The sequence below is a fragment of the Cyprinus carpio genome, chromosome A7 (assembly GCF_018340385.1).
Source record: "Cyprinus carpio isolate SPL01 chromosome A7, ASM1834038v1, whole genome shotgun sequence".
In the NCBI taxonomy this organism is placed as follows: Eukaryota; Metazoa; Chordata; class Actinopteri; order Cypriniformes; family Cyprinidae; genus Cyprinus; species Cyprinus carpio.
This window is the reverse complement of record NC_056578.1, coordinates 24275949-24293121: the sequence shown is the minus strand read 5'-3', so window position 1 is coordinate 24293121 and position 17173 is coordinate 24275949. Positions and strand designations below refer to the sequence as shown.

The window sequence follows — 17173 nt, the reverse complement described above, 5'->3', positions numbered from 1 at the left end:
TTGTATTAATGATAACTTTTGATATAAACAGTTTACATTTGAATTTTTGTGATTCAATCAGACTTCATGGTGGACTGTAATGTTTGTTATTTTTGTGTGCCGCTGGAGATTTTCTTTGTGTGGGTTGTAAGACGTGTCTGCTCTGTATTCAGCAGGCAGATGCCGGTCCCAACACTGGTCCCCCACAGCAGCAGCAGCAACAACCAATTGGTCGGCCTGCCCCCCAACAGAGACTTGGTCCCATCAGGAAAGTTACCATGGCAACTGGTGGTGTACAAAATCAGCAACAGGCTGGCCGTGGCATGGCAAACCAAATGAACCGGGTATGACACTGAATCTGGATTACTCTCATAAGCCCTTAATTGGACAGGTGCACAATGCCATTTTGCCCAGCTGACACTAAGCCCTGATACTAATGGTGATTTCAAGTCATGTCGAAAGGAATGTATTTACGACTTTCTTTAAGCCACAGCTTTCAGAGTTGAGAACGTCTTAATTAAAGCATTATGGTGGAAGCAAATTGGTGTTAGTCATAAGTTTTAACTGTGAAATGTTTTATGCATTTTGTGTACTGTGGAGGAAAATTATGAAACTTGCCAGAAAGCAATGCATTTAACTTGTTTACGAGTAATCAGATCAAATTCCCCGTCTCTCATCATCCTCTGTGGCACCCAAAGAATGATAAAATACACCACCTCTGAAATATTTTTATTTTTATTTGAAATTAATGCTTTATTCAGCAAGGATGCATTAAATTGATCTTAAGTGACATTTATAATGTTACAAAAGATTTCTACTTCCAATAAGTGCTGTTCTTTTTAACTTTCTATTCATCAAAGAATCCTGAAGCAGCACAATTGTTTTCAACATTAATAATAAGAAGAAATGTTTCTTGAGCATCAAATTAACATAATAGTATGATTTCTGATGGATCATGTACAGTGCTTCCCACAGGTTTGAAATATACTGGAAAATCCTCCTGTTACGCACAAAAATGGTCTACTAAATGTTAGAAATAAATGATGTGTGATTTTTAACAGTTTTTAATTATTGAATTAATTTTAATAATGTAGGCTGCTATAAATACTCATATTATGCACTGTAAATTATGCTAATGACAGCATTTAAATGGTCGAGTTCTTGCTTTGTCATATAGTGTCTCTCTCAGTGAATGGGACACAGATTTAACTGATACTAGTAAAATCTATATATTGAAGAATATGTCAAATAATGTTCTTTGACTTTTCTTCCTGTGGGGACGCATCCCAGCCAGAAACTACAACAGTTTACTATAAATGAAATTGAAATTAAATTAAATACAATTTATTGTGTAATCAAAATACCAGTAATTCCCAGAAAAAAAGAAAGAAAACTCAACGTGTGACTTTTAATTATAAACAAGCCTGAAATACAGCGTGACTCTTATTTTGAAATATATATACTATTGCAGGGTGATCTTTCAGATGAGAGAAAATATTAATTCTTACAAGTTTAAAACATTATATAAAGATCATAAAGTAGACATTGTCACATTCATTTCATCAACTGGAATTCATAAGCAATCTCTTGGGATAAATGTGCTCTATTCATTGACTGAGAATCATTTGGAAGCAGTGCGCAACAGCGCTGCTCTTTTTTGAATGAAATCATAGCCTTTTGAAATTTAATATTCAATAGGCTATATCGCAATTTATGTTTTTCCATCCCCAAAATATAAGAAGTCTTAAAATGATCATTAAGATGTTTGTTTTACCATTCCATGTATTGAAGACATTTTATTACATAAAATTTTGCTTTATTCACACACGTGCTCCTAAATACATTTTACTATTATACATATTTATTAGTGGTGGACATAGATTAATTTTTTAAATCTAGATTAATCTCACTGTTATCTTGGAATTAATCTAGATTTAATCTAGATTAAAATGGCTCATTTGAATTCTGCCGAAGGCATTCAAATTATGTTCAATAAGATGTACTTGTTAGTACTGATAGAGCTGTGCTGCACTCAAAAATAGTAGTTTGACGACGACTCTTCCCCTGCGCTACATTGCTTGCCCCGGCATCTTCCACATTAGCTAAGGGATGCTTTGCGTTTAGGTGGTACTTGAGACTGGAAGAACTCCTACAGTAAACTAATTCCACATTGCACAAGTTGCAAACAACCTTACGCCTGTTTCACACATACTCCGTCTGCAGTGCGTATGCGTTGCATTTTTATTTATTTTTTTTTACGCACCCATGTTAACAGATTCTAGCGTTCATGCGGTTGTGGTCCGTCAGTGCGTTCCAGGAGAGGTGCGTCTGCAGGAGTGCAGCGATCGTTTACGTAATGAACAAATGTTGTGTTTGTGGACTAAACAGCCGCGGATCAGTAGCGGACTGCAAACGCGTCCTGTGTGAAAGCACAATGAGTCCGTGCTGCTTCTGCACCACATACGTAACGCACACGGACTGCATACGCACTGGAGACGGAGTATGTGTGAAACAGGCGTGAGTATTGTCGAGTTTTTTTTTTGGGGAAGCTTGGTAATTTCACAGTAGGCGCATACACAGGTTCGAAGACTCGTTCTCGTCACCTACAGTGCAATTTGTCTAGGTATACATCCGCGCTAAACTATCACGGTGAAAGTCATCATAGCTTGCGTAGTATAGACCCAGCTCCCAACCCAACTTTGAGAATAGATTAACGGCGATATTTTTTTTATCGCCCGATAAGAGTCTCACGTTAACGCAGCACGTTAGTGTCAATATATTACAATATAATGAACAAAAATAAATTTAGTCACAAATGCGGCTGAAGCGCCCGCATTGTCGAGCCCTGTCTTTGTCTGCAAAATATCCACCGCGTCACTGGGAATGTCAGCATGAGTAAACCGTTCTCGTACACTCCTCACTCTTCCCTTCCGGAAGATGTACTGATTCGCACCGGTGCATCGGCATAAAAGTTAACAAAGCGATGCATCGATTTAAAAGGTGTGCATCGGCTACAGGTTGGCATTTGTTTCGTGATGCATAGTTTCTAACATATTTGCATCGGTAAAAAACGATTTATTTATACAAAATGACTAGTGAATGCACTATACTTTAATTATTTAGAAAGTGACCAATACTCTGTGACCACTACCGCTGCTCCTGCGTGAATCTGATTAGTCACAACTCTACGGAGACCCGAGGCCTGTTTCATAAAAGACGCTAAGAAAAGTGGAGATTAAAGTCCAAAACCTTACTTGAAATAACCTAACAAATCAATCGGTTCTAAAACGGTTCCATAAACTACTATTATTTTTGATCTAATAAATGTGTCATTGGTGAGCATTAGAGTCATTCTAAAACATAAAAAAGCTCTCAAGAGTCAAATCTTTGTCAGGAAGAGAGAAGTTTAAACTTACCCATGAAATTGGTCATTTCTGACATAAATCACTTGAATGCCCATATCGATTATTTATTTTATTCTTTTTTTTTTTTTTTTTTGAGTGTAACTGTTGCTGTTCCTCCTGGCCTTGTATAGTGTTCTCCAGAATATACGATTCACATCTGCACTCTTTATTAGATGTACCATTTCCTCTTTTCCCCCGTAATAAAGCGCTGTTCTAAGTGGTTCTCTCCCTCACGCTTCAGCACTAGTAAAGATGGCAGATTTGGTTTCCTGCTGTGGCTCAGCTGTGTCATTGCTTCTCCCAGGGGACTGGTAGTTGTTTTGGAGGAGAGCAGGAGCAGTAATGATATGGAACAGACTGCCAGGTGTGATGATATTGACGGGTTGATGCAGAAGAGATGAAGATCCCTTGGCCTTTTCAGCACGCTGCTGTCTCTGTACAGTAGTCCATTCTCAGGGGATAAATACAGTGCTAACATGTGTCAGTCAGTCACAGCAGCGCGCCTTCCTGCACATCCACTCACACTGTCTCAGTCTTACTGTCTTGCTGCATCTGCCTGAGCGCCCATGTTGAGTTGGATATTCTAAACACTCTCTCCTGTTTACTGATATAACCGTGCTCTTGTAAATCACTCACTGACATTGTAGCCAGTGTCTCGCTTGGAGCAAGAGTGAATTGTATACTCGGTATGTGGTGAGAAAGCATCTAGATCATAGCATTGGAAAGCCATAAGGGATTTTTTAGCGTGGCTGCTGCACTTAGTTAGGGCCAGAGCCAGCCAACCTGGGTCTTTTGATGCCTCTCTTATATGTAAAAAGATGGATGAAATGTGTGTGTGTGTATATATATATATATATATATATATATATATATATATATATATATATATATATATATATATATATATATATATATATATATAATATATATATATATATATATAATTTTTTTTTTTTTTTTTTTTCATTTCTAAAATATTTAATGTGTTTATAAAACTATACTTTGTAACAGCTGATGGAGTGATGGCAAATTTGACATCTTTCTCTCTTTTGACCAATGTAATCAATCTCTCTCTAATTTCTTCCTTCTTTTGAAAAGTGGAATGTGGATTGTCTATAATACAGTGGGTACGGAAAGTATTCAGACCCCCTTAAATTCTTCCCTCTGTTATATTGCAGCCATTTGCTAAAAGTTCTTTTTTTTTTCTCATTAATGTACACACAGCACCCCATATTGACAGAAAAACACAGAATTGTTGACATTTTTGCAGATTTATTAAAAAAAACTGAAATATCACATGGTCCTAAGTATTCAGACCCTTTGCTCAGTATTTAGTAGAAGCACCCTTTTGATCTAATACAGCCATGAGTCTTTTTGGGAAAGATGCAACAATTTTTTCACACCTGGATTTGGGGATCCTCTGGCATTCCTCCTTGCAGATCCTCTCCAGTTCTGCCATGGATGGTAAATGTTGGTGGACAGCCATTTTCAGGTCTCTCCAGAGATGCTCAATTGGGTTTAAGTCAGGGCTCTGGCTGGGCCATTCAGGAACAGTCACGGAGTTGTTGTGAAGCCACTCCTTCTTTATTTTAGCTGTGTGCTTAGGCTCATTGTCTTGTTGCAAGGTGAACCTTCGGCCCAGTCTGTGGCCCTGAGCACTCTGGAGAAGGTTTTCGTCCAGGATATCCCTGTACTTGGCCGCGTTCATCTTTCCCTCGATTGCAACCAGTCGTCCTGTCCCTGCAGCTGAAAAACACCCCCACAGCATGATGCTGCCACCACCATGCTTCACTGTTGGGACTGTATTGGACAGGTGATGAGCAGCGCCTGGTTTTCTCCACACATACTGCTTAGAATTAAGGCCAAAAAGTTCTATCTTGGTCTCATCAGACCAGAGAATCTTATTTCTCTGTTTTTTAGCAAACCCCATGCGGGCTTTCATGTGTCTTGCACTGAGGAGAGGCTTCCGTCGGGCCACTCAGCCATAAAGCCCCGACTGGTGGAGGGCTGCAGTGATGGTTGACTTTCTACAACTTTCTCCCATCTCCCGACTGCATCTCTGGAGCTCAGCCACAGTGATCTTTGGGTTCTTCTTTACCTCTCTCACCAAGGCTCTTCTCCCCCGATAGCTCAGTTTGGCCAGATGGCCAGCTCTAGGAAGGGTTCTGGTCGTCCCAAACGTCTTCCATTTAAGGATTATGGAGGCCACTGTGCTCTTAGGAAAATGAAGTGCAGCAGAAATTTTTTTGTAACCTTGGCCAGATCTGTGCCTTGCCACAATTCTGTCTCTGAGCTCTTCAGGCAGTTCCTTTGACCTCATGATTCTCATTTGCTCTGACATGCACTGTGAGCTGTAAGGTCTTATATAGACAAGTCCAATCAGTATAATCAAACACAGCTGGACTCAAATGAAGGTGTAGAACCATTTCAAGGATAATCAGAAGAAATGGACAGCACCTGAGTTAAATATATGAGTGTCACAGCAAAGGGTCTGAATACTTAGGACCATGTGATATTTCAGTTTTTCTTTTTTAATAAATCTACAAAAATGTCAACAATTCTGTGTTTTTCTGTCAATATGGGGTGCTGTGTGTACATTAATGAGGAAAAAGGGGGTCTGAATACTTTCCGTGCCAGCTGTGTGTATGTGTGTATATATATATATATATATATATATATATATATATATATATATATATATATATATATATATATATATATATATATATATATATATATATATTTTTTTTTTTTTTTTTTTCATTATTTTTGATCAAATAAATGGCGTCTTGGTGAGCATAAACGATAGACTTTATTGCCTTATGAAATGAAAAGTTTATGTGGAAGCATTATCTTTGGTTTGTGACCAGCACAGGGCTTTGCTTTCAAGGCCAAAGAGCTCAGCTTCAGTCTCAACAGACCACATCATTTTCATTCATCAGGTTTTGTCACATGGCCTCTAGCAGACTCCGGGCGTGACTTAATGATGGCCTTTTTCAGAAATCTCTTCCCTCTAGCCGCTTCACAGGCTTAATCAGTAAAGTACTGAAGAGATTGGTGGACTGTCTCTCATATTTCAGACAAAAAGCACTTCGCCTTGCTGTTGCAAATGCACTTTTTTTTTTTTTTTTTTAACCATTAGCACAAATAACGATGAACAAGTGGTTTCAGTAAGGAAGTTTAACTATATGAACTAACATTCTGTAGCTTTGATTATTTAATAACTGGCAATTAAATCAAGGCTACAGGAAATTGATTAATATGGTTCACCTTTATTTTTGCAACCATTTGTTCGTATGGTTAAACCATGGAAGTCTAACAATGCATCTGATAATATAAACATTAAATGAGTATGAATTATAATATCTGTTATAAAGAGCAGTTACTAAATTGTGATATTTCCTGTGAACCACTGTATAAAAATGTTAAACAAACAAGATCCTTAGTTCCAGCGTCATATTATAGCACTGACTCCTCTTTTTTTTTTTTTTTAATATATATATACAGGTCCTTCTCAAAAAATTAGCATATTGTGAAAAAGTTCATTATTTTCCATAATGTAATGATAAAAATTAAACTTTCATATATTTTAGATTCATTGCACACCAACTGAAATATTTCAGGTCTTTTATTGTTTTAATACTAATGATTTTGGCATACAGCTCATGAAAACCCAAAATTCCTATCTAAAAAAATTAGCATATTTCATCCGACAAATAAAAGAAAAGTGTTTTTTAATACAAAAAAAGTCAACCTTCAAATAATTATGTTCAGTTATGCACTCAATACTTGGTCGGGAATCCTCTTGCAGAAATGACTGCTTCAATGCGGCGTGGCATGGAGGCAATCAGCCTGTGGCACTGCTGAGGTGTTATGGAGGCCCAGGATGCTTCGATAGCGGCCTTAAGCTCATCCAGAGTGTTGGATCTTGCGTCTCTCAACTTTCTCTTCACAATATCCCACAGATTCTCTATGGGGTTCAGGTCAGGAGAGTTGGCAGGCCCAATTGAGCACAGTAATACCATGGTCAGTAAACTATTTACCAGTGGTTTTGGCACTGTGAGCAGGTGCCAGGTCGTGCTGAAAAAACAAAATCTTCATCTCCATAAAGCTTTTCAGCAGATGGAAGCATGAAGTGCTGCAAAATCTCCTGATAGCTAGCTGCATTGACCCTGCCCTTGATAAAACACAGTGGACCAACACCAGCAGCTGACATGGCACCCCAGACCATCACTGACTGTGGGTACTTGACACTGGACTTCAGGCATTTTGGCATTTCCTTCTCCCCAGTCTTCCTCCAGACTCTGGCACCTTGATTTCCGAATGACATGCAAAATTTGCTTTCATCCGAAAAAAAGTACTTTGGACCACTGAGCAACAGTCCAGTGCTGCTTCTCTGTAGCCCAGGTCAGGCGCTTCTGCCGCTGTTTCTGGTTCAAAAGCACACGCCTGTGCACGGTGGCTCTGGATGTTTCTACTCCAGACTCAGTCCACTGCTTCCGCAGGTCCCCCAAGGTCTGGAATCGGTCCTTCTCCACAATCTTCCTCAGGGTCCGGTCACCTCTTCTCGTTGTGCAGCGTTTTTTTGCCACACTTTTTCCTTCCCACAGACTTCCCACTGAGGTGCCTTGATACAGCACTCTGGGAACAGCCTATTCGTTCAGAAATTTCTTTCTGTGTCTTACCCTCTCGCTTGAGGGTGTCAATGATGGCCTTCTGGACAGCAGTCAGGTCGGCAGTCTTACCCATGATTGCGGTTTTGAGTAATGAACCAGGCTGGGAGTTTTTAAAAGCCTCAGGAATCTTTTGCAGGTGTTTAGAGTTAATTAGTTGATTCAGATGATTAGGTTAATAGCTCGTTTAGAGAACCTTTTCATGATATGCTAATTTTTTGAGACAGGAATTTTGGGTTTTCATGAGCTGTATGCCAAAATCATCAGTATTAAAACAATAAAAGACCTGAAATATTTCAGTTGGTGTGCAATGAATCTAAAAAATATGAAAGTTTAATTTGTATCATTACATTATGGAAAATAATGAACTTTTTCACAATATGCTAATTTTTTGAGAAGGACCTGTAATACCAAAGAGGTTGTTAGCGAAGTGTAGTGTGTACTGTTAATTGTTCTTTCCATCATTTTGCAATGTTCCCCTCCTTGATGTCCACAGGTGGTAGTTCGGGGTCGAGCACGTGGCCGTGGTGGGGGGCGTGTGATGATGCAGCAGAACCCAAGAGCTCAGGACTGTCAGCGAAGCACTGTCTGCATCGAAGGTTTATCTTCCACCACAACCAACAAACAGCTCATGAACCTTCTCAACTCCATTGGCCCTGTTGAGGTAAAGCTTCCTTAACTTTTTCTCACTTATCAATTCATATTTCTGGCTTTTATTTTTATTAGGGATCAAGCATCAAAGGGGGTGTATGTGCGAATTATATGTGTAACTTACTGTACATATCATTGCTACAGTGCCTTGAGCTTACAACAACATTGATGCTGGCATGACCTGATGGCCAAAAAACATAAAACAACGTTTTTTGTTTTTTTATAGATGTATTTACAGCATAGACTACATTACTAAGTGTCAACTTAAAGCTGTTTAACCATTTTAAAAGACATAATATCAATAATTAATGCATAGGTAGTTCCAGTCAGTTTGATCACCGTTTAAATGAATGTACTACCTTCACTGTAGCACGATCCCAAACATACCGTACAGACAGAGAAGCATTCAGGAGCACAGAAACTTGTCAACGCTGCCCTGCATCTTCTATTACTAAAATAGATTAATTACTGAAATGCTACATTATGTATCTCAGCTAAGTGGTATTAATGTCGCTGGTTTTGAAGTTACTCACAGCTAGTAGAGAGAGATGCTGCACAGGTAATTCATATGAAAGGTCTTCAGAATTCTAGATCTGACAACCTGTAGATAAATGAACTAATGGAGATGATCTCTTGTCAGAATTTGCACCGCAGTCATCAGTGACAGCATTACCTTGTCCCTGCTGCCAAATGACCATTGTGTAGGTGGTGAAAATACATAAGGTGGTTCTTTTGCCTTCATGTTGTGCAATAAAATCATTTAATGCACTCTTAGCTGTTAAATTATCCCTCACGTAAACTTCATTAAAATAATCAAATGGAGTTTGCAAAATACTTTTGTCTTGGGAGAAGAATTGTTTTCTGAGAAGGCTATAACCTAAGAATAAACTGTTTTTCATGGTAGTGTGCGCTTCTCAAAATATTACAACAGCGCCATCTAGCTGTGTGCATTCTGTGTTGTGCTCCTGTATGATTTTCTCCCAGATCTTGGTGCATCGCCCACTGTTACAGGGTAAAGAAACAAGAGGCCATCTCTTACTGAAACATGAAGATGAGCATTTAGATAAAAAATGTTTCGGCTAATATAGATAATCTGGTGATTCTTTTATAGATGTTTACAATTTTGCCAGAGCAGCGGAAGGCCATTGCCAAGTTTGTGAACCCACAGCATGCAGTGAGTTTTCAGCACAGCTTTCACAGGTAAGCTTTTGAATTCATCTTAAACTGGATTGTGCTGTTTATGCACAGTGCATGCATGCACAAAATGTAGTTGACCCTTTATGGATAAGTAGATTTTTTTTATTTAGAATGAGGCCTATTCACACCAATAACAAACAGTCATTGTAAATATCTGCTGCAAATTAGATTTTGAATAGAAACAGTGGATTCCTATAGACCTATTCATGTCTGTTTCACGTTAATAGCTCCAAAAAAAAACTGGACGTTTTGTAGGACAGTTATCAAATATCAAATCTATGAGGTCTCTTCATATATAGTGTGAGTAGGCCTGAATATTTAGGTGTTATTGTTATTGGCTGAAGCAAATCAGAGTTGTATTGCCTAATGGTATGTGTAGGTATGTGTATGTGCAGCATCAGCAAGTGTTACTTATCAAAACAAAGAACAAGAGCTCAACGGTGACTCTACTGATCGCCATGTTTTGATGGAGATGCCTCAGATTAGTCTGCTTTAAGTGTGAGTGTCTCATTTGCATCACATGTTCCCTTGATTACATAGGCACATGATAGATTTGTCTCACATCGATGTTTCCGTTATTGATGGCTGAGGAACAAGTCAGTTCAACAGACAAGACGACAAGAAGAGAGCAAGAAGAGAACGTCTTTTTCTGAAAGACAGACGCACAATCAGGAGGCTAAAGCATTGGAATCTGTGGAGAGTGCTGTCGACAAACACAAGCCACATGCATGAAGGAATCTAAATCATGCTGGAGATGGCACAGCATTGAACTCATGATGTGAATGACTTTGGCATGAAGTCTCACTCTTGCTTCTGTACTTTCATTTATATATGGAGTAATCAGTAATGGTCTAAACCAGCAGGTGAAAAGAGAGACAGACTTATGAAAACCAAGTTGCCAGTTGATAATAGTTGCTCCCATCCTCTAGCTCTCAACATAATTAGAACAAATATTTTGAATGGCTGTATTTAGGCAAATAGGAAACATGGAAATGGGGGTGGGTGTTTTTTTTTCGGTTTTTTTTTTTTGTGGAATTTCCACAGTCATTGAGGGGTGGTTTGGCCTGATTGAATAATAATGTGTATGCTGCAGTTGTTTTTGTCACCTGTAGAGGGCAGCAGATGCCTTCAGTATGTTGGGGTATATCGGCGTGTAAAGCACTGCTTGCTAGAGATGTTGAAGTGCTGGTATGGAAACTCAGGGGCATGTTTGGGTTGAGCATTTTTTTCTAGTTGTGTATTTTTTGGAAGCCACTGTGATATTGCAGCTGTCTCTTTTTTTGTGCATTTTTCATGATCTCAAGTTTATTCATCATCCCTTTCACCATTGTAATTGTATTGCAGTTGGGGTTTGTTCTGCAGAGCTGGAGTGGTGGTTCATGACGTGTGTCTTTGTAACCTAAAGACAGCTAAAAAATACGATTTGACAATAAATGGCTTTTATACTTTGATTTTAAGTTTTGGTGCTGGAATTGCGTATTTAGATTATTTAAATTGTTGTTAAAAAATGGCTTCTAAGCAAATATTAAAGGCAACCAGAAAGTCTCCCCCTTTAGTAATACTACTTTTTAATGCGTTTAGTTTTCTTTCCTCAGAGTTCAACAAGTATTGTGCGTGAAAGAGGATTGCTGAATCATGGATTTTATTGCTGAAGCTCTGTTTGCTTGGCTAGAGCTCTAGATGCGTTTGTGAATTGTGAAGAGGTCAGAACTATCCTGTTTACAACAACAGCTTGGTCATTTGTTTGTGAAGAAAGGTATTTTGGACTATTTGTAATTATATTCTTATAGCTTTGGCTCAGTTCATTGTTTTGAAGTTGGTCAGATGGGAATCCAGATCAGCAAAATCAGCTGTCAAGTAGCCTTCTAAAATAGTTATTTCTATTTTCCACTTTATTTTCCCATTTATTTTATAAGTTGTTACCCAAGCTTTAGATTTTTGGAAGAAGATTTTTTTTTTAAAAAACACAAATCCCATACATTTCTTCAGTCAATATATTACACTGCTTTAGTCATGAGTATTTCACTCCTCAAATTGTTGTTATATCATCATTATTAATTATATTAATAATAATAATAGTCCGTCAGTACTGTGCAAGCATAGTGCTTGGTTATGTCTAACTGTACAGCTTAACCTAAACTCACTTTATGGCCCCAGAAATGATCTTAGATCTAGTGCATTACAGTGTTCATATTTGTGACTGTATTGTTAATCCAACCGCTTTACATTATACGCTACTTGTGTAGCACAGACAAAGTCTTGTGATAGTACCTTAAATATCTTCGTTCTAGATAGTATAACAAAATCTAATCAAAAATTATGTTTGAGCCATTTCAATAAAAATCAAATATGTCTGTAGATATTAACACATCCAGGTCTGCAATTTCAAAGGATTTGGGAGCAACTGTTATCAGTGGTAACTTTCTTGTATATAATGAAAAAAATATGTGTATGAAGCTGTCAAGTTTGTTTGTTTTCTCATCCTGAAATATTTCCGTGTTTGAAAACACCTAACTAGTACGTGACTGCTGAATTTCTTTTCTCAGTTTGTTTTTATATATACGTAGAAAAAGTATTCCTTGGTCATTTTACAACAGTTTTGTTATTGGAGAACTTAGAGCTTATTATTTGAGGATATTTTAAAGATGAAAAATAAAAGATGGTCACATATATACCATGTAAATACGGGTATGTGAAGCCAACTGTCTTTATCACCATTAACTGTTGTCTGATGTTGTTTTGTGTTTGAAGATTCCCTCTTGCATGTGTTTTATTATTCTGAACACAACATACTCGTTTCCTCCTGAATGTCTCTCTGTTGCCAGCAATAGAAAGTGATTTTAGGGGAAAAGATAGTTTCCAATTAAGTTGCAACAATTTCTCTCAAATCAGGTGAACTGAAACATCTGAGGTTTTTTGTGTGTTATGATTTTAATGCTCACTGTGTCCAAGAGTTTGGGGCCATTATGTCCATCAAGTTCATTTGTAAAGCTACCTCTTGGTTTAAGATGCACTTGTAATTTCCTGATATACCATCATCTTTTATAATATAGTAGTTGGGAATGATTAATCACAGTACTTTATTTGTCTGTGTTTGTGTTCATTTACACCATGAGTTTCTAGGAATCACAGAAATACATATAATGGGTAAGATTATGAATAATCTTGTAAAATATATATGAATCCACTTAAAGCTTTTTTTAAAATGTTGTTTTGTAAACTTTGAGTTTTATAGACATGTTTTGTTTAAAATTGGTATAGGACACAGTTTTTTTGTTTTTCAGTTGCATATGCACACGTTTATTTATTTATTGGTTTGAATGTATTTATGTAAACCAAGTTAATCCTATGGATTTAAAAGGTTTCATCTAGTCTGAGACTTTTAAAAATATATATTTCTAAGTATAAATCTTTTAAGACATAATATTTATAAACCGTCTTATAAGAGAGAAAACCTGATTCATATTGAATCTTTTAGTAACTTCATTGTAAGTGTAGATTAACTTTGGGGAAACTGTTTATTTCCGAACTGTAATCACACATGTGATAAGATTTTAGAGACTGAATAATTGGTCTCTTTTTGGCAAAGCTGTGAGGTATTATGTTATAGAATCAAGAGTAGGCTAAAGGTTTACTTTTTTTTGTTGGATCTTGTTTTCTTTCTTTATTTCTGTCAATTGCAAGTGGCTGGTACACTCCCAGTGTTTTATTTTTACCACGGATCCTGCTGCAGTTGAGCAACTGGCCAATTTATAAAAATACCAGTATTGCCTATTGCCTCAAAATTAGAGCTATTAGATTACTTTTATTTCTTATGATAGTAGTCAACTCAAATCCAGAGATGTGGCATTTTTTCCCTATAAATACAGGGGGGGGAAATGTTGACACTTGTAAATTCTGGTGCTTGTTCTGTATAATCATTTAGCCTCTTTTTACTCACCATTTTAAGCTTCATACGTAATACACTGCTTCCTGTTGGCAGCAGTGTGATTATTTGTAACTTGTAATTAAACCATTTTTTCTCTTTTCCAGGACAGAGCTTCCAGGAGCACAGAAAGGAGGGTTTTTCATAAATCAAATGTTCTGCACTCTTTTTCATTGTAAGATGGCATTGGTTTTCAAAAGGACTGTTTAGAAATGTTCCGAAGCTCTACAGACTTCAGTTTTTTTGTGTGTGTGTGTTTTAGTAGCAGATTGCTTGAGGTAATAGCTATGTAGCTGTTTTCTACATTAGTGTTGGGGTCATTCTGTGGCATGATTGAGAGTTGAGAGATTGTGATCATAGCGCATGTACGTTAAAACAACTGTAACCTGAGGAGATTGTGTTTTGAGAATAGTCATACATATTCACACAAGCAAACAACCATTGCTGGTATCATTAATAACTAGGACAGGTTGGTGCCATAAAATAATATTACATATATTAAAAATATACTAAAAATGGGAGATTGATTGAAACCTTAGCTGCTTAGTTTTTGTGCTTTTTATGTTAGATTTGTGCCCGGTGTATTAGCTTAGTGTAATGATGAATAAAGGGAGAAGCGTTCATACCTCATACATTCCCAGATCTATCCAGCTGCACTCTTCCTAAATATTGGTCCTGGAGTATCCCAGAACTGCACATTTGCACACTAGATGTGTCAAAACAAGGAGACCCGTGCACTTAAACGTGCAGTACTGGGGTCCTTCAAAAGTTGGATTGAGAACCAACAGCCTAGTGTACTGAAACATGTTCTGTGTAGATTCTGACGTTTAGCTTTATGCTTCGGTGGTAGTGAAACTAAAGAAACTAAGATTCCTCAGTTAATTCCAGTGACGCTCTACACTCCATGAAAGGGGCAGTGCTTTTGAAAACCACTGCATATTCAAATCAGAAGACGACTGAAATATGAAACCGATATGAAAAACCCTCCTTTTGGTTTCAGTTCCAAATAATGTTGTGTCTGTCTACAGTAGAGCTGCCTCCAGATGATGCTAATCTGTCTTCATTTTTCAACAGGTGCTCTTCAGTTTAAGTGGTGCCAGATACCCCTTCTCTCATGTTTTTCTCTCGCTCTTTCCTTGTCTTTTCTTTTCATTTCTTTTCGTTCTCCCTCTCTCTCTCTCTCTCTTTCACTCGGTCTTTCTTTGCTCTTTGTGGCTGGATGGGAAAGCAGTTGTTGATCTCAATGTGGTGTTTGTGTGAACATAATCCTTCTGTATTAAAGCAGGGGGACCTTGCTTCTGGATTTCCTTTCTGTATTAGCCCACGTCCGTGGAAGTTTTGCGTCTCTGGGACCACACCCTACTGAGTTCCAAAGTTCAAAAACTTGCACAAAGCCCAAGAATGATCTGTACACTCTTGCCAGCTTATACACACGTTGTGTTGTTGGATGAAAAGAAAACGTTACTTGGAAATCATTATTGTATGGGGGGAAGTGATTTATGCTGTTTTGATCGCTGTTTTGTTGTCCCTCAATCTTGTATTAATGAAACTGTTTTGATGTGTCTGAAATGTGTACACCAGACTGTCCTACATGTTGAATTAGGAAGAATATAAATGGTGTTTGTTTAGTAGCCTTTCATGGAGCTTGTCAAATGAAAACCGATAATATGCCTTGACTGTACTTGTTATGAATAATTACTTGAAATAAATCCTTTTATTTTTCCTGGATTTTATCTTCAGTGTTGCCTGTTTTATTTACTGATAAATGAATGACTTTTGACACTCACCTTGCATCTACTTTCTGAGAAACTGATATTTATCATTTGTAAGCCGCTTGCTGTTTGAGTTGGCAAAAATATCTCCACATCTTACAGCTTTTTTAGAAAGGAATCGGTACCACTTTACAATAAGTTCTCATTTGTTAGCAATAGCATTCGTTGCTGATGTTTGTTAACATTATAGTTACTGCACGGGCTAGCAATGAGCAATGTATTTTTACAGTATTTGTCAACCTTTGTTAATGTTACTTAAAATGTTCATGTTGGATCTCATTGCATTGTTTATTGTTAACTAACACAGTAAATGCTAACAAACGAACCCTTATTGTAAAGTGTAACCAAGCAATCATTATGCCTCAAATAAGCACTGTGGTCCACACCAAACAAGCTGTAGTCTGTCATGTAGCCTAAATGTTGTCATTTTAAATACAAAACTTGTGGAAATTGTAGTTTTGGAAAAGTGATTGACACTTGGGTAAATATTTATGCAATCAAGATGAATGATTGGAATTTAACGATAGTACGTTCACACTTCACAAAAGTTGCCAGTCCATTTTTGTTTGCAAAAGCCAGCAAGCGTTTGTTGAAACAGTTGCTCTCTGCAGACACAAGGCCCCTCTGAAGGATTAGTTGGTTTTATTTACCTGCTCCGAGGAATGCTTTCGCCCGGTCACTTTTGTGTCTGTGTAAATGCTCAAGGTCAGGCTGAGAGTGAGCCTCACCAACAGCTCTAAAAAGCAGCAAAACCTGCAGCACAATGAAGTCTTCTCAAGAAATGGTAGTGGAATTTCTATTCGTGTTGCAACAGAGTTCAAAAGCTCACTCACTAGTTAACACCCTTCAAAGTGTCCGTGCAAACACATGCACACATTCATCATAAAAGACAAAAAGTGGATATGGTTGTATATGTTGTAAGTGTAGCACAAAGATAGTGAAGACACTAATCTAGCCCATCTTTTATATATTCATTGATCCTTCATGCTGATGTCTTTGAGGTTACTGTCTGAATTTGCACTTCAGTCACGCAGGAACATTCACAGACTTTAGTATTGTTCTCAATAGCCATTTTATCCGCTGAGCTCACATTGACTGTTCCTCTCATTGATAATATTGTTCAACAGAGAGTTCACATGAATGATATCACGGTCTGGGAGGTGCTTGTGGAAGTTTAACAGATTTTTGAATTGGTAAAGGTGACATTTGGCCATTCAGTTTTACAAAACAGCAGTGTTTCACTCTGCTATGCATATATGCGACCAGCTTTTGTCATTTCAAGGTGAATGTTATAATTGCTTATTCATTTCAGACACAGAAGGGAATGTCTACTGTCTGGACTTGTGAATGGGTTTGGGGCTTATTTTTAGATGGCTGCATAAGGTCCTGCTGTCTTTTGCTTGCTTGCATGTAGAAGCCACATGATACATCTCAGATTTACCAAAGGAAACAGAGATCCTAAGATGTGGGGTTATTCTAACCGCAAGTTATAAAAGGAGTCTCTGCACTGACTCGTGCATGGTGTATTCGATGGGAAGTGGAGCGCTTCCTCACTTCCTCTCGTTGCATCTG

At 37.7% G+C, this 17173-nt stretch overlaps 1 protein-coding gene across 6 annotated transcripts in view; it reads left to right on the top strand.

The window, feature by feature from the left end:
• The window catches only part of LOC109092510 (RNA-binding protein 33-like), a 44196-nt gene extending 28634 nt beyond the window's left edge, over positions 1-15562 (top strand). For 4 of the 6 annotated variants that reach the window (XM_042760494.1, XM_042760493.1, XM_042760491.1 and 1 more), the window contains exons 16-19: positions 153-323; positions 8553-8720; positions 9819-9907; positions 10445-15562. In XM_042760494.1, coding sequence (XP_042616428.1) covers positions 153-323; positions 8553-8720; positions 9819-9907; positions 10445-10493 — 477 coding nt within the window. In that variant the 3' untranslated portion in view covers positions 10494-15562. The remainder of the gene's footprint in view (positions 1-152; positions 324-8552; positions 8721-9818; positions 9908-10444) is intronic. The other 2 variants (XM_042760492.1, XM_042760495.1) reach the window with 2 other exon arrangements.
• The last annotated feature ends 1611 nt before the right edge of the window (positions 15563-17173 follow it).